Source organism: Pelodiscus sinensis, chromosome 27 (genome assembly GCF_049634645.1).
Source record: "Pelodiscus sinensis isolate JC-2024 chromosome 27, ASM4963464v1, whole genome shotgun sequence".
NCBI classification, from domain to species: Eukaryota; Metazoa; Chordata; order Testudines; family Trionychidae; genus Pelodiscus; species Pelodiscus sinensis.
In genome coordinates, this window is record NC_134737.1 from 14442313 (window position 1) to 14465249 (window position 22937).

The window sequence follows — 22937 nt, forward strand, 5'->3', positions numbered from 1 at the left end:
GATGCAGTGATGTTTCTTTTTACTCATTTCATCTGATTATATCACTGTATATTTCCAAGCATTTGGGGTTTTCAGATCAACTTAACCTTTTGCCCAAAAAAGAAATTAAAATGCAAACCCCACCATTTGCGGTTTATTCAAAGTGGAATGACAGCAGATATTGGAGATTCATTACAAATCTGGAGATCAAATTGTGTTTTGTATTGTTAATTCGTAATCCCCTGATTCTGTAGACACTTATGCATGCGAGTAAATCTGTATATGTGAAGTGCTCTGTTGAATTCAGGAGGGCTATTTGCATGTACGAACTTATTTGTGTGGATAAGCATTTACAGGATTGGGGCCTCAGTAAGGGTACGTCTAAACTACATGGCTCCGTCGACGGAGCCATGTAGATTTGTTGTTTTGGCAAAGGCAAATGAAGCGGCGATTTAAATGATCGCGGCTTCATTTACATTTACATGGCTGCCACGCTGAGCTGACAAACAGCTGATCAGCTGTTTGTCCGCTCAGCGCGCTAGTCTGGACGCTCCCCTGCCGACATCAAAGCCCTTTGTCGGCAGCCCCGGTAAACCTCAACCCACGAGGAATAACAGGGCTGCCGACAAAGGGCTTTGATGTCGGCAGGGGAGCGTCCAGACTAGCGCGCTGAGCCGACAAACAGCTGATCAGCTGTTTGTCGGCTCAGCGCGGCAGCCATGTAAATGTAAATGAAGCCGCGATCATTTAAATCACGGCTTCATTTGCCTTTGCCTATGTGTCTAATCTACATGCCTCTGACGACAGATGCATGTAGTCTAGACACAGCCTAATTGAATGCCGGACACAAGGATCAACAAAAGAGGGCACCTTCAATGTTTTAACTTGCCCTGGCTGCATATTTTGATGATTGTTACTAGACAGGGAAATTGGATGGTTTTTTGGCTGGAGGGTTGGTTATATCTAGGATTGCTTGTGATTGCTGGGGAGAGATGAAAGTCTTTTTTTACTTCTGAAACTATATCTTGTTCCCGGGGCTGGCCCATAACATTTTGGCACCTGAGGCGGGGAGCTCAAATGATGCCCCCACATCCTCTCACTTGGGCCAAAACTTTGAAGGGTCCCAATTCTGCCTTCTTCCTCTTCTACTCCTCTCATGGGACTGCTCTGTTACATACCTATGCATCAGCAACAGACACAATTTTCTATACCCTGGGCCCTAGTGGCGCCCTCCTTCCCTCCGCCCCCTTCCCCTGCCCCAGTCTGGCACCTGAGGCGGCCGCCTCAGTTTGCCTTATGGTAAGGCCGGCCCTGCTTGTTCCCCACGGGGAGGATTCTCTGTGCCAGCACAGAGGCCAATTTTAGTCTCCACCCCTCCATCTGGGTGTGCTAGGCTCTACCCCTGCAAAGCAAATTGCATGACTCAGGCCCTGAGTTATCACTGTCTTCCATAGTGAGGCTAATTTCCGCTCCACTCCTCTAAACACCACATCCCACAGAAAGGGTTGTTGGTTCTTGCAGATGTCATCTGTGGCCAGGAGAATTCCTTTTGTTTTACATTTTTGGCTAATGCAAAAATTTTTGAGTGCATTTAGAAATATATGTTTGAAACCAGCCTGGGTCTAATCCATTGACATTCATAACAACAGTCTCTTTCCAATTCTAGTCATATTCTGTTTAATAAAATGTAAAAGGCAATAGCACATTCCCCACAAAAGTACTGACCCTGCCAGTGGATCAGGACAAATGTCCCCGGACACTTGACGAGAATTCCATTGAAGTCAGTGGGGCTTTGCATGACTGCATTGGACTGTGACCTCTGTACCTGTAACCTCATAACAGGAATAGTCCATCTCCGTATGGTAGCCTGTTTATTCATCAGCTCTGGCTGCATGATGGACCCCCACCGCTTCCATTTTCTACTTGGTTTATATTCATACTACAAAGTGTCCTGTCTTGTTCAGGATTTTGGACAAGAATGGTGGAACTCCTCCCTTGACATACAAAAGATTTCTTCATATTCTCTCTGTGCTTGGGGACCCTAACGCACCTGTACGGAACCTGACAGCTGAGGATTTCCAGTAAGTAATTTTTTTGCAGAGAAAATAGATAGCCCTGTACAGAGCTCTTTCTTGCCATCCTGAGGGAAGGATTTGGCCAGTATAAATGGCACTATCAGATGATATATTGCATTATTTTAATGTAATTAAATAATGGCGTGTATGTATAAAGAATGTGCAGCTGTGGCTAAGAGCGCTAAAATTATAACAACATTATTATCGTTGTTACATAGCAACTAGGAGCCCCAGTTATGAGCCAGGTACTCATTTTGCTAGACACTGGGCAAACTCAGAACCAAAAGACAGCGATACGTGGATGTATAAGCAGGAGAATATCATGTACGAGTAGGGAAGTGACACTACCTCTGTATGTGACATTAGCGAGATCATTATTGGGGTACTGTCACCAGTTCTGGTTTTCACACGTTAAAAAAATAGGTTAAAAAAATGGAAGGGGCACAGAGACAAACTATAAAAGTCATTTGAGGTTTGGAAAAACCTGCATTACAGTGAGACATTCACAAAGCGCGATCTATTTAGTTCATCCAAGAGAAGTTGATGAGTTGATCCTATGATCCAGAAACACCTCCATCAGGAGATGATCTCTAATAGCAGAGCGCTCTTTAATCTAGCCAGCAGAGGCATGACATGAATCAATGGCTGGAAGTTGAAGCTAGACATACTCAGACAGATTTTTACATGTGAAGTACTGGGGCCAGTCCTCAGAGCAGAAATGTGGGATTGCTCCAAGGGCCACAGCCCTGGGAGACCAGAAGCAGCCTGAAGGGCAGGGGCAGAAGGGAACCTCCTCCTGGATTAGCAAGGGACAGATGGGGAGGCCAAGTGAAAGGAGCAACTTTGCTTCCTACCCCTGATCAAACTGATCACAGCCTAGGAAGGCCCATCCCCAGAGGTGGGAGAAATGGGTTGGTCAGGAACAGAGGGCTTGGAACCTGCCCTAAAATGCTACAAGCCCAAGGCTGGAAGGGGGAGGCTTTCCCTTCCTGCCCCTGACTAGGAGGAGACAGTGGGGAGGAGCGGCCAGGCGGAAAGCACCTTGGCCCGCCCTGCCCCAAACACTGGGAGTGAGCCGGCGTGCTGTGCAAGAACTATGCTGCAGGGTGCTCAGCAAGGCCCGTTGCTGGACCCAGACGGGAGCGCTGCTCTCCCATCTCCCTCTGCACCCTACTGAGCTCTCTGCACTCCTGTCCCAGCGGCAGTGCTCTGTGCGTGTCCCCACCCTTGCCAGCGCTCCAGGGTGGGGAGAGCACGTCCCCTGTTGCTCACCCGGGCATTCCCTGGTCCACAGCACTCTGACACTGCCTAGTGTCAGACCACAGCGGGGCTCCTTGTCTCCTGCATGCAGGCATCTGCTCACAGGTGCAGTCCTGGGCACTGAGGGAGGCACGGCCCCGAGTTTTCACCATGCTGCTGCTGTCTCCCTTAGTGGCTGCGGGACGAGCTCATTGTGTCTCTAGCTCACAGCACCCCATAGTGGTTTTTCAAGGAGGCTGCAGAGTGGGTTACGCCGCTTGCTTTGCCCTGGCTGTACCATGATTAAAGAGGAGACAGAGGAGCTTTCTCCTGCCCCTTCGTCACGTTCTCTCTTTGAAAGAGGCCTCTCTTTTCAATTAGGAGATGTAAGCCTCCTTCTGCGCTTGGCCTGGTTGAGGGTTACCAGGTGCCTCGCCCTGAGGATTTGGGTATCCCCCAACAGAGCCAGTCCCCCTGGAGAGGAGGGGAAAGTGAAGGGCTGCAGCGATTGGAACAACACTTGAAAAATCAGGTGAGTCTCCCTGTCGATGTATCCATTCCTTTGTCTCTTGTTCTGGATGCCTGCTATAGGTTATTATGCCCTTAGCCCGGCTGCAGATGGCTGTGTCTGATCCCATCAGGCAGGGAGGCTGGTCAGAAAGGATCGCTCATCACTTTCAAATCATAGAACCTAGAGTTGGCAGAGACCTCGGGAGTCATCGAGACCAGCCCCCTGCCCAAAGCAGGACCAACCCCAACTCAATCAACCCAGCAAGGGCTTTGTCCAGCCAGGACTTAACCTCTAGGGATGGAGATTCCACCCCCTCCTTAGGGAACCCGTCCCAGTGCTTCACCACCCTTCTAGGGAAATAGTTTTTCCTAATATCCAACCTAGACCTCCCCCATTGCGGCTTGAGACCATTGCTCCTTGTTCTGCATCTGTCACCACTGAGAACAGCCTCTCTCCAGCCTCTTTGGAACCGCCCTTCAGGGAGTTGAAGGCTGCTCTCAAATTCCCCCCTCACAGGTCTCATCTGCAGACTTGCTTCATCCCAACTCCAAACAAACAACTCAAGTCCTCCTGGCATCTCAGAAGCCATCTACCAGGCTACAGGAAAAGATCTGTAGTTTGGTGCAGTCACACTCAAGTGGACCCTATTATAAATTGAGAATTCTCCTCTGACAATAATACTTCTGTCAGCTTTTGGGGGGAACTTGAGTTTTGGGGGCCCATAGATTAAAAGTAGCCTGGTCACTGGCCTCACACAGAAGGTTGATATAGTTGGAGAACTAAGTATTCCACATGGGGCTTCCTTTGCCTTTGATGCTTGATTTGACAGTGGCCATGCTATCTCAGGTTTTGTTGTTGCTCTTGCATTGCAGTGCACAGAGCAGCCTTAATTTATAAAGCAGAGCTTGAAGCTTAAACTCCTACATTTGCTAGACCATAAACATCCTGGACTCGGTAAAGACACTGCTTTCATGGCTCATTCCAACAGTCCATAGCCTCTTTTGTCCTATGCCAGCAGATGTGTTAATTTCTTTCTTCCTCTTGAATGTTAAGTCCTTTATGCAAAACAATCTGTCCCACCCTGTTCTTAGCTGGGATGCTTGGATTGCCTTTCCAGACCTGACCAGAGCTCTATGCAGCATGAAAGCTTGTCTCTTTCACCCGCATAAGTTGGTCCAATAAAAAATATTGTCTGAGTCACCTTGTCTCTCTCGTATGCTATAGCCACACAGCAAACAGAGACCTCATAGGCCACCTACTAGCACCAAGACAAGCAACCCTCTATGTTGGTTGGCTAGGATTGTCTCATGGGTATCACCTGGATTCTTGGCAGGTGATGAGCCTGCTGGAAAGTGATATTGGCTGATTCCCTAGTACAGGGGACAAACCCTGTTTACCCAAGATGGAGGAAAAGATTTGGCTTCCATTCTGTATTTTATTTGAATTGGGGGGGCTTCATGAATAATGCCCAGCTCCAAGAAGGGGTGACATTTCTTGACCTACCCCAACTTGTGTGGCCTGTGTTTGGAAATGTAGTGGGGAACCCTCTTGCTCGCAGTTCTTTTCTGTTTCATTCACAGGACATACTCTGTGGTGTTCTGCCTAAAATTGCTGCTGCTTTTTCTTTTTAGGGCTGGGTCGCCAATTTTACTAAACCAAAAACAATTCCGAATTCTCTGCTTCCAAGTACTACAGGACTGAGTCCCTATTTCAGCTTGGGCTGCTTGTCAGTTCGAAGTTTTTTTTATAGATTATCAAACATTTATGCACAGGTAAGAAAGAAAATATTGTGTGGAAATTATGCAGACACAGTGGTTATCTAACAGTTTTCCTAAATTAGAGCTAGCCTCCTTCTTGGCGACAGTTGTATGAGTGGTGCAAAGTGGTTTGATATATTGTTTGAAATATTACCTTTGTGTGGACTTGGATTTCAGGGCGTGAACATAAGAACGGCCATACTGGGTCAGACCCATGGTCCATCTAGCCCAGTATCCTGTCTGCCAACAGTGGCCAATGCCAGATGCCCCAGAGGGAGTGAACACAACAGGTAATCCTCATGTGATCCCTCTCCTGTCATCCATTTCCAGACAAACAGAGGCTAGGGACACCATTCCTACCCATCCTGGTTAATAGCCGTTGATGGACCTAACCTCCATTAATTTATATAGCTTTTTTTTGAGCCCCGTTAAAGTCCTAATATTCACAACATCCTTTGGCAAGGAGTTCCACAGGTTGACTTTGCATTGCTTGAAATAAAACTTTGTTTTGTTTGTTTTAACCTGCTACCTATTAATTTCATTTGGTGACCTCTAGTTCTTATGTTAAGGGAATAAGTAAATAACTTTTCCTTATTCACTTTTTCCATACCAGGCATGATTTTATAGACCTCTGTCATATACCCCCTTAGTCTCCTCTTTTCTAAGGCGAAAAGTCCAAGTCTTTGTAATCTCTCTTTGTATGGGACCAGTTCCAAACCCCTAATCATTTTCATAGAATCACAGAATAATAGGACTGGAAGGGACCTCGAGAGGTCATCGAGTCCAGCCCCCCGCCCTCGTTGCCCTCCTCTGAACGTTTGCCACTTTTGTTTGATGTCAGCTCTTGTTACCTAGCTCCATCTAATTAACACTTGCTAAAATTGTAGCCAAGACAAATCATTTGTCCTTTGGTGTAGGCTAAAGGGACTGAGTTGGGGGAAGGAGGAGGAGTCTAGGCTGTAACTCAACCAACTAAAATTGAGCTAAAGGTGTTGTTCCAGAGTTAAGTAGTGTTTCCAGGCGACAAGACCTATGGGTATTTTGGCTGCAAGCCAAGCTAAGCAACATCAAATCATCCTTTGCAGATCTTAAATCCTGTATTTTCCAAAATACTCGTTTTTTCATAACTCAAAACCAGATGTACAGAATTTCCACAGCGCTTCAGAAGAAATTGCCGTTGAGAACAATGATGGAAAACATCACCCTTTGGGGAGACTTTTCACAGTCTGCATGGGCACATAAATTCATATGCAGGAAAGAAACCACAGTGTTTCATTAACACAAAACACGGGTTATCATTAATTTTTTTAATGAATGAATTTTAAACTTTTTTAGTGCATGAAGCTGAGCAACTATTGATATTGATACTTACCAACAACTGTGTGTCTGGTTTAAAGGATCTTCGGTTTTTATTTTTTCTGCGGGAGGAATTCTCAGTATGAATCTATCTTGGAAGGTCAGAGGGTTGCAGAAAATTATCCCAGAGGATCCTGGAATATTGAGTTTTATGGGTTTTCAGCTCACTCTGGTTTGATGCTGGTGTAAATTGTGGGTCAGCTGAAGTCGATGGGCCTGTGTCTCTGTTACAGTCCAAGAACCATTCTCTGCCACCTGTATCACTACAAGGACAGCTTCTGTGGAGAGAATTCTTCTATACAGTGGCATCGGCGACACCAAATTTTACCAAAATGGTGGGGAACCCCATCTGCCTTCAAATCAACTGGTACCAGAATGCAGAGGGACTTCACAAGTGGAGAATGGTAACGTGCTGCATTCCTCTTGGAATGGAACTGATCTCTTTAATTGTTGGCAGTTTCTAGTGCACAAGAATGTATGACACTAACTGTGAATAGCAAATCATATCCCAAAGTACCAAGGAGAGTTAAATGCTTCTGAAGATATTGACTTCGTCAAGGTTTATATTGACCAGAGCATTGAATAGAGCGCATTCGTCTTCGAGACACCTGAGCACAGGGCTGGAAGGCAGGAGACCCTGAGTCCTAGTCCATCTTGTTTTCCTGTCGGCTGTAATACCCCAATGAGATAATTCAGAAGGGTTACAAGAGGAAAAGATCTAACTGTCTTAAATGTCTGCCAGTAAACGAGGCAGGGACAGAGGACTCTGTCATCATTCCTGCTCCAGGGTCTTGCAGTTCTGTTTCACCCATCATGGACCCTGGGCAATGTTCCCTCTAATTTTTTCCATCCATATGCGGAATAATTTTGTTATCTGCTCCGAGGCCTATGTGGATGTGCACCACCAGTAGAAACACATGCTGCTGGCTGCTGTCAGCTGTGGGCACTCTGCTGATTGCCTGGGCAGCATTTGAATCTGTCCTAGGAGGGAACACTGCCCCTGGGTATTTTTATATCCTGATGACTATTTGGAGAGTTTTCCAACCAACCAAAGAAACCCCCGGGAGCCTAACCTGCATAAGAGGTACCCAATAGTAATAATTAATATCTAGCTCCCACACACAAACACAGCACCTTCTCCAGGCCCCTCAGTGCACTGCATCCATAGAACCATCATGAATATTTTCTTCTCCAACCGACTTGATGAGCATTGACTGCTCCCCCAAGACATAGACAAGTATCTCTATCCATGCTTTATAGCTAGGAAGATGGGCACAGAGCTATGAAATCACTTTCCAAGGGCCACAGAGACACTTACCTTCATCAGTGCCAGGGTAGAAACTAACCTCTCATTAGCCTCAATATGCCATGCTAGCCAAGTATCTCCTGAAAAATAGGCTATTGGAATCCTAATATCTTCCCCATAACATCCTAATATCTCTGCATATACTGATGGCTCTGATGACCTTCTGCTATAGGTTTAAACCTCCACAGCCTTGCACCCTGTGTTGCCCATGTGGTAATGCTTGGTGCCTGTTTGGCACAGGCAGTGCTTTTTTTGTTTAAAAAAAAAAAAAAAAAGTGCCGGTACTCCAGGGGAAAAGTTGTTGAGCTCTGACTGAAGGTGCTGGTACTGCATCTAGAAGTGCCAGTACTGCATACCGGGCAGTACCGTCACAAAAAAAGCACTGGGCACAGGTATCTATGACGATGCGAGTTGCTCTCTGGGGAGAATCACAGAGCTGGCGGGGGGGAGGAGCAGGAAATTAGGGCAAATAGTTTATTTGGTGAAACATGCAGTGTCGGTTGACTTTGAACAAATTTGCGGAATAGTTTGAGCTCAAAAAACGTTTTGGCGAGAAGGCCACCTGCTCCCTGTAACTTCTGGTGTAGTGGTTGGAGTGTTCTTTTGGGATGTCAGAGATCCTGGTTCAATTCCCCCACACTGCCTGATGGGGAGAAGGGATTTGGGCATGTGTCTTCTACAATACATGCAAATGCCCAAGTAACGGTAGGTCGGACTAGGAAACCTATTCCGAACTACCTAGTCCGTGCCGCATGTAGCCGCGCAGCACGGAGTCCGCACTAGCAGACATTTAAAAATGGCGGCACCCGGCTTTATGCAAATGAAGCCCGGGAAATTCCAATCCCGGGCTTCATTTGCAACTCCGGTTGCCTACATTAACCACCCTAGTTCGAACTAGAGTGGTAGTGTAGACATTCCCTCTTTTTGAAGCTGTTCTATTTTGAATGGTCATTGGATCACGTACAGGAACTTGGATCTCCCACGTCCTAGGTGATAGGGATGTAACCAGTTAACCAGTAAGCATCACTCTTACTAGGTGATGCTTACCAGTAACTGACGAACCGGCAGTCCAGCTGGGCCGGAGCAGCTCCCTGTTCACAGCGGGTCCCGCTGGGCTGCAGCAGCTCCCCACCTGCAGGATCCCAATTAAGCGATTAACCAATTAAACATAATGTTTAACTGATAAAGTGATTAATTGGGAGTTTACATCCCTACTAGGTGAATGCCCTAAGCACTAGGCCAGTGTTTCTTAAAGTGAGTTCCGTAGCACACGGGTGTGCCGCAGAGAACAGAGTTCAAAATGGCTGCCCTTAAAAGGGCAATGCCTGCATTGCTGAGAAAAGGGCAAACTGCGTTTTATTTATTTATTTATTTTTGGTCAACAACTTTTCCCTTGGGAATGGCTGCCCTTAAAGGGGCAGGCCTCCTTTTTTTTTTCTTTTCCTTAACAAAAAAATCCTCAGCGTTTCCCATAAAAAAAATTATTGTTTGGTGTTCCTCGGTCTTAAAAAGTTCAAGAAACACTGCACTAGGCTCTAACGTCATTCTCATTCCCTTGCCCATTGTCCTAGACTCTCATTCCGCAGTGCCTAGATCACTGTCCTTTGTGAACAAGGGTTGCACATTGGGCCCATAGTGCTTGAGCCTCTGACAAAGTGACTGGCCTCTGTGTATAAAGAAAAGACAGGAGAGAAGAAGCAATTGTGGGAGGTGAAAGAGGAATGAAGCACTGTGCACAGTGAGCAGGAGGACTGAACTCTTCTGGGTGTTCTAGGCACAGACGGGCTTTCCGTGGATTGATGCTATCATGACGCAGCTTCATCGGGAAGGTTGGATTCACCACCTTGCTCGCCATGCTGTTGCCTGCTTCCTGACTCGAGGAGACCTCTGGATCAGCTGGGAAGAGGGCATGAAGGTTCGCCATCTTTTCTTTCTTTGCTCATTGGCTTGTTACTGCAAGGTACTTTGAAGAAGCCCCTGTGAAATGGAGGATTTGAACAATCCTAGAACTGTAGGGCAGGAAGGACCCTTCCATGGCAGTTTTATTATGCCGTGACCCTGTGGTCAGGTCATGTGAGAAGCATCCTATTATTTTTAACGGAGTAGTGCTCAGAAGCCCCGGTTGAGATACGGGCTCTGTTGTGCTGGATGTTGTACCAATACATCCATCGTAAGAGGCAGTTCTTGCCTCGCAGAGCAAATAATCTAAACAACCAGACAAAGACTGGGAGGGAAAATAGAAGCACGAAGAGAAGTGACTGGCTGAACGCCACAGGCCAATAGCAGAGCCAAGAATAGAACCCAGGTCTCCTGAATCCTGACTCTACAGGTATAAAAATCCAAATTTCAGCTTACTAACCACAAGACAAATACATAGTCACAAATGTGTCATAGACAGTCCCTATCTATGCCTCCTAACCAGGTTCTAGGTTCCTACAGGTCTTCTTTCATCATAGCCTGCCCAGAATGACTTCCTTCTGGTAATATACCCCAAATAGTTCCCAGTCTCCCCTGCTCTTAAAGGGATAGCTCTCTTTTTCAGTGTCTCTTTAACAGCCTTTGCCCTTTATTTCACAGACCTGCATTCTTTATTTCCTTGCCATATAAGTGTTCCCCACCCCCAAGATGTGTTTTCTCTCTTTAATTTATCATGAAATACAGGTGTTTGAAGAGATGCTGTTAGATGCAGATTACAGCATCAATGCCGGAAACTGGATGTGGCTGTCAGCCAGTGCTTTCTTCCATCAGTACACACGCATTTTCTGTCCTGTCCGCTTTGGCAAACGCACAGATCCAGAAGGGCAGTATATCCGGTAAGAAGACACACAACACAACAACCCTTTTTAACTATTTCTAGGGACCGATCTGGCTCCTGTTACTGCAGCATCTGAGTACGTTGCAGTCTTAGCTATCGTTGTCCTGCAGTCCAGTGGGGTAAGGCAGAGCTGTAACCCTGTTTTCCGGATGGGGTACAGAGCAACTAAGGGACTTGTCCCAGGTCACACAGGCAGTCTGTGGCAGGGCAGGAAATTGAGCATGTGTCTCCTAACCACTGGGTCAGCCTTCCTCTCTAATGCAATAGTTTATCAGTCCCTGCCATGATTTCTGGTCCTGTCCGTGTGTGTGTTCTACCAGAAGCCTGCACTAGGACTCAGGGGAGATGGGTTCTATTCCTGCCTGTGCCACTGGCTGATTTGGGCAAGTCACTGTCCCCTCTCTTCAGCTATAAATCTGTAAAATGGGGATCATGATCCTGACTGCTTTTCTAAAACACTTTGAGAGCTCTGGTGAAAAGCCCTTAGATCATTAGTATCTCATTTTTGCTGATAAAGATATTGCTCAACTAATAGTCTAGCGGCACCTAAAAGACTAACAAAACATGTAGATGGTATCAAGAGCTTTCATGGGTACAACCCACTTCTTCAGATGACTGGAGTATTAGAGGTCCAGATCCAAAACTAAATAAGGGAAAGCATGCGGGATGGAGTTGGGGGGAGAGAAAAAAATAGTGAATTGGATTGTTCAAGTTAGAAGAGGCTGATAAAAACAATTTGCACCTTTATAAGCACCCATTGGTTGGTTGGTTGGTTAAGTCCTTAGGATGTGGAAGATAGTGTGCCAGCCAGCCAATATCCTTATTCATTCCTCTGTGATAAGAATCAAACTTGTAAATGAAGTTAAGTTCCAATCCTTCCCTGTGTATTTAACTTGTGGAATTGGCCTGAAACAATACGGTGACTTGGAGATCCATTAATGAGACCCCGGGCAGGTTAAAGTGTTCTCCGACAGGTTTCTGTGTGTTGCCTTTTCGGATATCTGATTTGCGTCCATTCATTCTTTCCCATATAAACTGTCCAGTCTGGCCAATATGCATGGCAGTGGGACATTGCTGGCATTTGATGGCATAGATCACATTAATGGATGTGCAGTTAAATGAGCCTCTGATGTAATCGCTGATGTGGTTGGGCCCAGGGATGAAATTGCTTGTATAGATATGTGAGCGGAGATGGTACCGGGGCTGATTCCAGGGGTGGGATCCTGGATGAACCTCAGCCTTGATCAGTCCACACAAGAGTTCCACGTCCTTGACACTGCAGTACAATTACATGACGGACACATTTCCACCACTTTATACCAGAAACCTACCAGCCGCTACACTTACCTTCATGCCTCTAGCATCCATCCCAGACACATTTCTCAATCTGTTGTTTACAGCCAAGCCCAAAAATCCAACAATGGCCAGTGCCCCAGAGGGAATGAACAGACCAGGGAACCATTAAGTGATCCATCCCCTGTTGCATATTCCCAGCTTCTGACACACAGAAGCTAGGGACACCATCCCTGCCCATTCTGGCTAATAGCCATTGATGGATCTATCCCTCCTTGAATTTATCCAGTCCTTTTCCCTTTGCTACCTCCTGCTGGCCAATTCAGTTAGATCTGTCCCGAACAAATACATCCAAGAGGCACATGCTGAAATATCAACATAGTTGCTTGGGACTCGTGTGTGTTCTGCATAGAAATACTCAAATATTTGCCTACAGAATGTACATATTAATTATGTATTTTTTTTTCAGAAAATACCTCCCAGTGCTTACAAATTTTCCTTCCAAGTACATCTACGAGCCTTGGACAGCACCAGAAGAGGCACAGAAGCAGGCAGGCTGTATTATAGGTAATTCTGAGGCGATGTTAAGAATTTTGTTACTGATATGGTTGTGTGAAATAAGCATTTGCTTGAGATGAAAACATACCATTTGGAACAAGGATTTGGCCTTTATGTTCTAAAATGGATTAGCCCAATATATTTGGTTGTTTCAGCTCTCAGATAAAGATGACACATTATTATAACCTGCAATATGACTTCAGGGTCCTCTGTGTCTTAATGTTGTCTGGTGTGTCAAACCTAAGGCAGCCCCTCAGGTTGTTCATCTCTCAGACGTATTCATATGGCCCCTCATCGCCATAGTATCTAAACACCTCACCACGTGAATATATCCTCCTCCACTGCTGAGAGGTAGAAATGTGCTGTTATCCCATTTTACAGATCGGACGCTGAGGCCCAGAAAGACAAAGGACCCAAGCTCACACAGGAGGAATGGGGTGGAGTTGCGCACTGAGTCTACTGCTCCCAAGTCCCAGGCTAACACCCTAACCACCAAGCCAAGGCTACTCAACTTTGGAAGCCCTTGGAGCCACAGTGATCCTCACAGCACATGCCAAGGGCCACAACCTAAGGCTGTGTCTAGACTACATGCCTCTGTCGGCAGAGGCATGTAGATTAGGGTTGTAGGCAAAGGGAAATGAAGCCGCGATTTAAATGATCGCGGCTTCATTTACATTTACATGACTGCCGCGCTGAGCCGACAAACAGCCCTTTGTCGGCAGCCCCGTTATTCCTCGTGGAATGAGGTTTACTGGGGCTGCCGACAAAGGGCTTTGATGTCGACAGGGGGAACGTCCAGACTAGCGCATGAGCCGACAAACAGCTGATCAGCTGTTTGTCGGCTCAGCGCGGCAGCCATGTAAATGTAAATGAAGCCACGATCATTTAAATCGCAGCTTCATTTCCCTTTTCCAAAACAACATATCTACATGGCTCCGTCGATGGAGCCATGTAGTCTAGACGTACCCTGAGTGTGGTTGCATATACATGCAAATATATGCAAACAGTTTATTTCACACTGACGGGCATAAATACAAAGATTAAGGCAAGACTACACAACATGCAAGCCCCATTTAAGTCAGTTCTGCTGATATTAATAAAATGCAACATTTACCCAATTTCCACCCATATGACAGCACTTTTAATGACCAATGAGAGTCCAGGAATTTAACTACTAAAATGCAGATCAACAGAAGTCCATTATATTCACTACTTGTTTGTTTTGGCTCCCACCAGTAGGCCGCCATCAAACAGGCTGCAGGCTGCATGTGACCTATGGGCCGTGTGTTGAGTAGCCCTGCACTAAGCCATCCTGCCTCTCAGTATGCTTCCATACACCACCCTGTGGTGTCATCACAATGGGTAAAAAGGGTGGGGCTGGAAGGTTCTGGGGGTTTGTAATGGTTTTACCCAAGTGAAAATTTGCTGAGATTGACTTTCTGGTTTTCAGACACAATGGTAAATGTCTTTATTTTGACCATCTTCTATTAAGAGACTGCAGACCCTGAAGTCCTAGTGCCGTTTGTAGCAGGATTTTGCTGTGTGTTTGTATTTGAGGAACAAAGAAGGGTAACCGAGTGGTTAGGGCAGTAGTCTATAACATGGGACAACTTGGTTCAAGTCCATGCTCCTCTACAGGTTTCCTATGTGACCTTAGGGAACTCATTTAGCCTTTCTGTGGATTCTGTCTTTGAACTATGGGCAAAATGGAATTTCCTGACCTCCAAGGGGTGTTGGGCAGGTTCCAACATTACAGCACGTGAAGTACTAAGATGCTATGGAAATAGGGGCCACAGAATGCCCTCAGCAAGATGGAAGAGAAGCAAGCCTGTTGTGGTTGTGCCAGTAGCATGCTCTCTTGGTGTCTGAGTTAGGGATGTTAATTGAATAGTCGAGTAACCTCATGAATTCTTATCAGTTAGTCAACTATTCTATAGCCCCGGGGGGCGGGGCTGGCAGCCAGTGCACTCTGGCTCCACTCCCGAGGAGTCCCTGGCCACTCCATGCAAGGTGCCAGGCGGGAGCTGGTCCATAAGGAAAGCAAATTTAAAAACCAGCTCCCCTTGCAGACCAGCCGCCTGTCGCCCTGTGCTGCTGCCTCTGATACAGAGGCAGCAGCTCCTGTCCGGGGTGGGCGGGGAGGGAAACGCGTGTAGTCTATAGCATTAACCTATTAGGTTTTGCTTATCGGATAATCGGTTAATTGACTACACTATTACATCCCAAGTCTGAGTAAGAAAGCCACAGTCCAAAGCATCTGTCACTGAACAGTCCAAGCTATGTCAGATTCCAACAAGGAACAGCTGTTACTTGTCCACTCTCCCTCTGATTTTAAGTGTCCCCTTTCTTATTGCTAGACGTGGCTATAATGCCAGACACAGCTCTCTACGCTGTAGCTGCTGTGCCCGAGAATCCTACAACTGATCCTGAAAGCAAAGAAACTCAGAGGATCGAGCTTCCAACTCTCACATCTGCCTCCAGGCCTTTCTTGGCTGCTCCAGCAATCTGTGTTCCAGTCAGGAGGCCATTGAGTACAGTACAGCATGAGATCTGTGGGAGGTCATGGCTGCTTTCTTAATCTCAGAAATGCCCTGCCCAGACAACCAAGAGCATTAGTGGTCCAGGTGTCTGCAGCCTCTGTCCCCAGTTGCCATAAATCATCTTGGGACTGCCTCTAGCATAAAGGAGACTTGCGGGAGCTTAACTGGGTATCAGCTCCCTGACAGCATCAGCCTGTTAGCCAGCCAAGCCCTCTCTTTTGGGCAATGCCACCTTTGACTCTGCCTGGCAGGTTAACAACAGGTGCACTCCAGGCTCCTATGGAGCATCTCCCTGTAGCATGTTGCCCCTTATCCACTGAACACTCGCAGAAATACCAGGTCTGCTGTCCCCAAAGGAACAGTGCACAGGCGAGCTTGTTCGAACCAATTCAAGACTGGCATCTTGCTTAATCTCACAGCACTGAGCTGTAGTGACAGTGAAAACAAGGATACGTATTTTATTACCAACGATTCAAGATCGAAGGAATCGTGAGTAAGGATAATAGCAATAAAAAGTTCTGTATAAAATAAAATCGTAACATGCTTTCCAGAGACTAAACTTAACAGGCTAACCTCCTGGGTAAAAATGTCTACCTCACTCCCAACAGTTAAAGTCACCGGGGCAGCATTTTAACTGATTAAATCCCGTTTCCGTGAATGTAAATGTACTGCCCATTTCCTTCCTAGGTGTCAGATTATGGGGCGTCTTTTATGTTTCCCAAATGAAGTCCAGTGAACCCTTGATATGTATCTCTAGATAATCCTCTGCTGTGTTTCTCTGTCTGCCTGTTTCTTTTTGAAATTCTTACAAGCTTTCATCTGCATTCAGCTTAGATAGGTGCTGAGAGGGAGACTCACTGAATGAGACATTTGAGAAGAGAGACAGGTGAATAAACATCCCTTGTCTGGCAGAAAACCTGTGTGTGAACTCTGACTTGATACAGCCTTTAAAACATAGGGCTTGTCTCCACTGGCAAGTTTGGTTCCCAAAAAACCCCAGTGACGAAAGTGCTGTCGACATTCATAAGTCGCCAAAAAGAAAGTTGACGAATCATGTCTACACTGCCACCCTGTGTCAACATAGCACGACCACATTGTTAACTCCCTTGGTGACAGAAAGAGCAAAGCAATGTGGGTAAGCACTGACAGCTCCTGGCATCACCTTCGGTCACTAGGCACTGTGGAAACGCGCAATGGATAGGCATTTTGGGAATGTGAAAAACATCTCGTCAGCCACTTCTTTGCTTCCCTGCCCTCCCAGGATTTCCAGCTCACTTTCAGGCCACTTGCATGACGGGACACTCGCTGCTGTGATTCTTCAACCCACCCACTGAGAAGATCCAACACCTCTGGGATGCTCCAAGCAGGAAAGTGTCTTGAATGATAATCACCTCTGTTTCCTTGAGAAGCTGCCATGAGGACCACTACACAAAGAGCCAGACACCAGGAAATGGATCTTAACGTTCTTGGGGGGTTGCAGGTGGGAGGGGCATATCTGTTTACGCGGCTGCAGAGCAGTGGAGTTCAAAGTGCTGGCTAGAGTGGCTAATCGGGCATTGTGGGAAACATGCTGGAATCCAGTAAACTCAACAAAAAGCCTACTGTGGTACTCACTGCATGATTGCTGACAGTAAAGAGAAAGGGAAAGACAAAAGTCCCTTGCAGAGCTGGAAGTTTTTTGCCCTCAAAACTGGGTGTTTGTCACGATGTCTGTCACTTTGCAATGGGAACGCCCTCTGGGTTTTATTGCCTAAAAGGGTTTTTTGGTGACAAAACTTGCCAATATAGAAAAGGCCATAGTTTCAGTATATCGATGCATCTCCATATATAGTTTCACAATGATATTAATAACCAGTGGGACCCTGGCGTTATGTATGATCTCACATTGGTGAACCAGAATGTACATATCAAGAATCAAGATATTCCTGTATCTTCCTTTCCCGTTGGAATCAAGAAGTTCTTGGGTCAGGCTAAAATCTTATTTCTGGTTATCTAATGATCTCATCCTCATTCAGAGAACAATCAGAAACTGCAGAATGAAGTGGGGCATAGACCCTTGGCACAGGGTAAATTTAATTCCCAGCTTTCCAGGGCATACTCTTTGACAGTCAGTTGAAGGGCAATAAATAAAAAAGCATGAATATTTCAAGTTCTGGTGCAAATCCATTTGAAAAGATAGTGTTTAAATAGATTACATGTGTAGAAATGGCTGCTCGTATTTTGTATCAGGTCAAGATTACCCATTTCCTATGGTAAACCACAAAGAAGCCAGTGCACGTAATCTGCAGCTCATGAAACAGGTCAGAGAAGAACAGTATGGAACAGCACAGCTCACAAGAGGTAAGATGAGCTAAAAGACTGCACATTCTGTGTGATTGATTGCAGTGCAAGTGCTAGCCTTGGTTATGAATTAACTTGTGCTCTTTTAGTGTGATTGGAATTATGCAGATAACTTATCTAGAGCCCCGCTTAAAATTTGGATCTGCAGCCAATTGTATAATTAACTTGTATCCGACCATGATCTGCATGCTGCCTTGTCTATGTATCTGTATTTGCACCAGCAGCCTACCTCATGGTTAGAGCCAAAAATGTGACCTGCAAAGGTGGTAAACAAAACAACCGTCTGCAGATGCAGATACCTGACTGTACAAAGTGTATATATGCAGATTTGCAGGACTTTGCTGATCATAAAAAGCCCTGTCAGCCACAGTCGTATTGTTTGTCCCAACTGGTGTTAACTCATCTTTAGAAATAGTTTTAATAATAATTATAATAATCACTTACTCTATCTTTGACATACCAGATGTATACCAGTTGTTTTTAATAATGTGAACATTTCAATATGCTTTGTGATGGTGTGGCTGCCCCTCACTGGCAGAAAAGGGGTTAAGAGCAGCCTTAGGGAAACTGCATCAGAGGTAGCCAATCAGAGAGGGGCTGGAGGGAGCAGCCAATCAGGTCCAAGTAATCCCATATAAAAAGGAAGCTGCAAGACATAGGAAGGCAGTTCTCTGCTACGAGCCCAGGGAGGAAGGACTGTGTCTCTGTGTAGAGGTCTGAGAGAACTGCCAGCACCCTGGACAGAGCAGTGCTACCAGCTGGGGCTAAGAGAGCAACAGGCAGCACTGGCACTAAAAAGGTTATTTCTGCTGAGGACTGTAAAAATGAAACGGTTAGTCGGCAGACACTGAGTGTTCACAATTCAGATTTCTAGATGTGATATTGAGTATCTATTAAGTATCCTAGATCTAGATCTAGATCTAGATTTAGATATAGATATTTTGTTTTGGGAAGAACAAAGGAGTGTGATATATAAGATATGATTTAGTGAAATTCTTTGGCTTATTACACTCTAAAGAGAGGTTTCAGAGGTAGCTGTGTTAGTCTGTGTGAGCAAAAACTGAGAAGAGTCTGGTGACACCTTAAAGACTAACCATATTATTGTGGCATAAAACTTTCATGAATTGCAACTCACTTCATCAGATGCTTGAAGCAAAAGCAAAAGAAGCAGATAATAGGGATACAGAGATGGGAGTGTTACATCAGAGCTTATTCAATCGGTGGATGTAGATAAAGTGAGAGTACCTAAAATGGAAAATTACTTATGGTAATGAGCGAGACATTCCCAATCTCTAGTCAGACCCATTTTGATGGTGTCAGATTTGCATTTGAATTTCAGCTCAGCAGTTTCACGCCTGGAGATCATGAGGCATTGGACTGAAATATCAGGAGTATGACTGATCAGATGCCTTCCCTAAGATTATGGATTTTGGATGATACAGATGGATATAGACATGGCTATGGAATAAAAATCCCACAGGGCTCAATTTTTACATAGTTGAATAGTTGTTATAATCTTGTGAAAAGTGCTGCATGATGTCCGAACGAAATGTCACTGCCAAATAGCTGCTTGAATTCATCTGAAATCATAACTTAGTGGACTACTTCTAGAACCCATGCCTATTTCTGCATGTGTAATATTGATAGCAATAAGACCTTGACAGTTGTTAGTGTTAAACCTAACTGAATTGCTGAGGACATCTGCTTTTAAAGACGCATGTTTCAAGGGCTACAGTGGAACAAAGGAACCTTTAGTGAAAGATGCTGAACTTAAAAGTTTTTTTATTGACTGTACAGTTATAAAACTCTGTCCAGCATTTTTGTTTCAGATCATTGAAAATATCATTTAATCTAGGTATTAGAATATCTTGCTGTTAGATAAAACTTTTCCCTTCCATGCCAGGTTTACTGGAAAACCGTTTTTTTGGTCAGGGGCCACACACCAGTGGGAACAAAAAACAAAACACAAAACCAACACACCTCCTTCACTTGGCTCCCAACAAGCAAAAGCCAAAACTCACTGATCAGGGAGCAGGGGGGAGGTTTCGGGCTGCCAGTCTAGCCCTAGGAGGGGTGTTGAAGCTCGCCATAGGTTGGATCCAAGTAAGCTGGGGGCTGGACCCAGCCTGCGGGCCATAGGTTCCCCACCCCTAGACTAGAAAAAGCTTGGCAACCATTTATGCAACTTCAACAAGTGAGGAGGACAGAAGATCTGCCATTTGCCTTCTGATGTGCCCCCTTCGAGCTGAGCTCTGTGCCCCACAAATATTGGTCAGCCCCCAAATCCTGTCAAACATTGTACTAGATACTGTTTCATTGAATTGATCTAGTATGACAGCAGGTGGGATACAGGACTACACATAGCATGGATCTGATTCAGTGTGGTAAATCACCTTTGAGCTAACCCAGGGTGAAGATTTTAGCCTAGGGGAAACTCTTTTGAGAAAGTTATGAAAAAGAGATTCTTATAGAAAAGCCTTTGACAGAGTCGAGTGGAGTTTCTGTCTTATAACACTAGCTATGTGGCTCCATGTATAATAAAACAAAGGGAGTCAGCACAGACATTATGTAGGCACGTCTGAGAGATCTTCTGAAATGTTTTGTGCCCGGCATCATTCAGATGTAAGAAATAGAAAGTGAACATTCTTAATCAAATTATTTGAATCCCTTCCTGTGACTGAAGCCTCAATTTTTTCTTCCTAATAATTTGTCTTAATACTATAACTAAGTGATTGTGCTATTTCCATTCATAGATCGGAATATACCACGCTTAACTAATAAGATTCAGTGAAAGATGCTCAGCTGATGTAAATCTGCATAGCTCCTTTGAAATAGAGCTCGCTCGATTGACATCATTTGAGGATCTGATGTAAAATATTGTATGGGAAATGCACTTGATGTAAGTAAATGTGGTGCTCATGCTCTGAATGAGATACTAGATAAAGAAATCTCAACCACAAAAAGTATCTGGGAAACTACTCGGGGTACTCCTTTTAGTAGAGTTGTATATGAGCATGGGAGTCTGCTTGGTCAAATTGATATATAGGATCAGGGACTTTAAAGCACAATATTTGCTCAACTTTTTGAGATTTGATTGAAAAATCAGGACTCAAGAAAGAAATATATGTCAAAGGGAATCAAATGTTGAAGATCTTACACAGCACACCTGAGACTGCACCTAGTTTGGAGGTGCACAAAGCTGTAAGACAGCTGGTGAAATATAAACAACGAATGAATAATTGGAACAGAGACATAAAAGTTCCTAAAAGCTGGCTCCTCATGCGTACCAGCTCCTGCCTACGTCCCCCCATCCCCGTCCCCCCCTCCCTCACACTGCTGCTTCTGATCAGAGACAGACGCACAGGGTGTAGAGGGACAGGCAGCTCCCAAGGAGCCAATGCTAGCAAGGAGCCTGCTTAAAAGCCAGGTCCCCGCGAGCACAGGCTCCCACTTCGCCCCTCAGTATCCATCCACAGAAGGGTGATGGGCCAAATCGCTGTGTCCCTCTTAGCTACTCGAAATGTTGGGAGTTGTGGGGAAGTGACTTGGCCAAGGTCCACTAGCAAGTCAGTGGCAGAGCTGGAAATAAAACCTAGATCTCCTGAGTTCCCGTCCATTTCTCTACCCACAAAACTGCAGTGGTTTTATGCTTTTCCTTTTTCTCCCCCTCCCTAGATGACATGGATGATCCAATGGAAATGGGACTAAAACATGAACTCTCTGAAGAAAATCCAAAGAAAGGTAAACGTGCCAGGAACAGAGAACAGACATAGGTTCTTAAGGAATTACCAAGATCTGTAGAATGGCAAAAAGAAGATTCAGACTCTTGTTGGAGAAATCATGTAAACAGTTACTGTTTGTGCTGGACAAATGATTTGTACTACCGTGGAGTGCACTTGGGAAATTGGAGTGCGCACCAGCGGGTTCTACACAGACCAATTAACGTGTCCTTAAAAAAATCACAGTCCCAGAGTCCACGTCACTGCTCTGTGTAGACAAACCCTAAAACTGCACTTGGTTGTATGTGCCAAAGCTACCTGTGGCCTCGCAGTCCTCAGTTCAGCAATGTGTACTAATGTGCATGTGGAAACGTTAAGCATCTGTGCAGTCCCATTGGTTTCAATATGACTGTTTATGCACTTAAAATTAGGCATGTGCTTTGTGAAACTGGGACTGCAGCACAGTTTTCTATAGCAGCAGTAAGCTCCTGCAAAAATATAGGGCAGTGATTTTTTTTTTAAATGTAATGCAAGTAAAAAGTCACTTTAAGTTGACATATTACGTTTGTGCAATTTCAAAGAAAAGTCGAGTAGCCCACTGGTGTAGGGTTTTATTTGGGGAGGGGGCTGGTGGTTTGTTTTTAACTAGATTTTTGTTGTTTTTGAAGTTTATGACTTATGCAAAGATGAGTCCACAAAGCAATTTGCAATGCATGGTGTCTGCCTGTGTCTTTGGAACAGCTCGTTGAAGGACTGGTGGGAAGGGCAACTCCAGTAGTAATCTGGCATCTCCAGGTTCCTTCATCTCAAAGAGGCCATGAATTTAGTATGGAAATGGCACAATCATGATAATCAATGGGCCTGTGGAGAGAGGCCAGATATTTCTGGTGATAATACTGGATTATCCAATGGCCTTTGATACGGCTCATGACAAGGCATTGCTGGCACATCTGTAGGACTTGGCAGGATGGAATAAAGTCACAGAGCTCCACAGACCAGAAGGGGATCAGTCCTGTCTCCTCTGCTGTTCAAAGCCTACAGGAAGCTGCTGGGAGAAATGGAATGTGGATGACAATCAGTCCCACAGCTCTTCGTCAGACACAGTGGTTGCCAGGGGACCTAGAAGCCACCAAAGTGGCTGCTCAGGCAGCAAGTTTTTGCGCACGTCTACACTGGCCACGTGTTCTTGCACAAGTAAACTGACGTTCTAATGTATAAAATCAGGGCTTCTTGCACATGAACTCTGATGCTCCCGCTCAGGAATAAAGCCCTCTTGTGCAACTGTTCTTGCGTAAGAGGCCAGTGTAGACAGGCAACATGAATTTCTTGTGCAGGAAAGCCCGATGGTTAAAATGGCCATCAGAGCTTTCTTGCGCAAGAGAGCGTCTACACTGGCCTGCATGCTCTTGCGCAAAAGCACATGCCAGTGTAGACGCTCTCTTTTGGAAG

At 45.4% G+C, this 22937-nt stretch overlaps 1 protein-coding gene across 6 annotated transcripts in view; it reads left to right on the plus strand.

Annotated features, from left to right (window-relative positions):
• LOC102460658 (cryptochrome-1) overlaps window positions 1–22043 on the plus strand; it is a 31301-nt gene extending 9258 nt beyond the window's left edge. For 2 of the 6 annotated variants that reach the window (XM_075909947.1, XM_075909946.1), the window contains exons 3-10: window positions 1944–2060; window positions 3675–3825; window positions 5436–5576; window positions 7151–7321; window positions 9998–10138; window positions 10885–11036; window positions 12801–12898; window positions 13271–13535. In XM_075909947.1, coding sequence (XP_075766062.1) covers window positions 1944–2060; window positions 3675–3825; window positions 5436–5576; window positions 7151–7321; window positions 9998–10138; window positions 10885–11036; window positions 12801–12898; window positions 13271–13503 — 1204 coding nt within the window. In that variant the 3' untranslated portion in view covers window positions 13504–13535. The other 4 variants (XM_075909948.1, XM_075909950.1, XM_075909949.1 and 1 more) reach the window with 4 other exon arrangements.
• The last annotated feature ends 894 nt before the right edge of the window (window positions 22044–22937 follow it).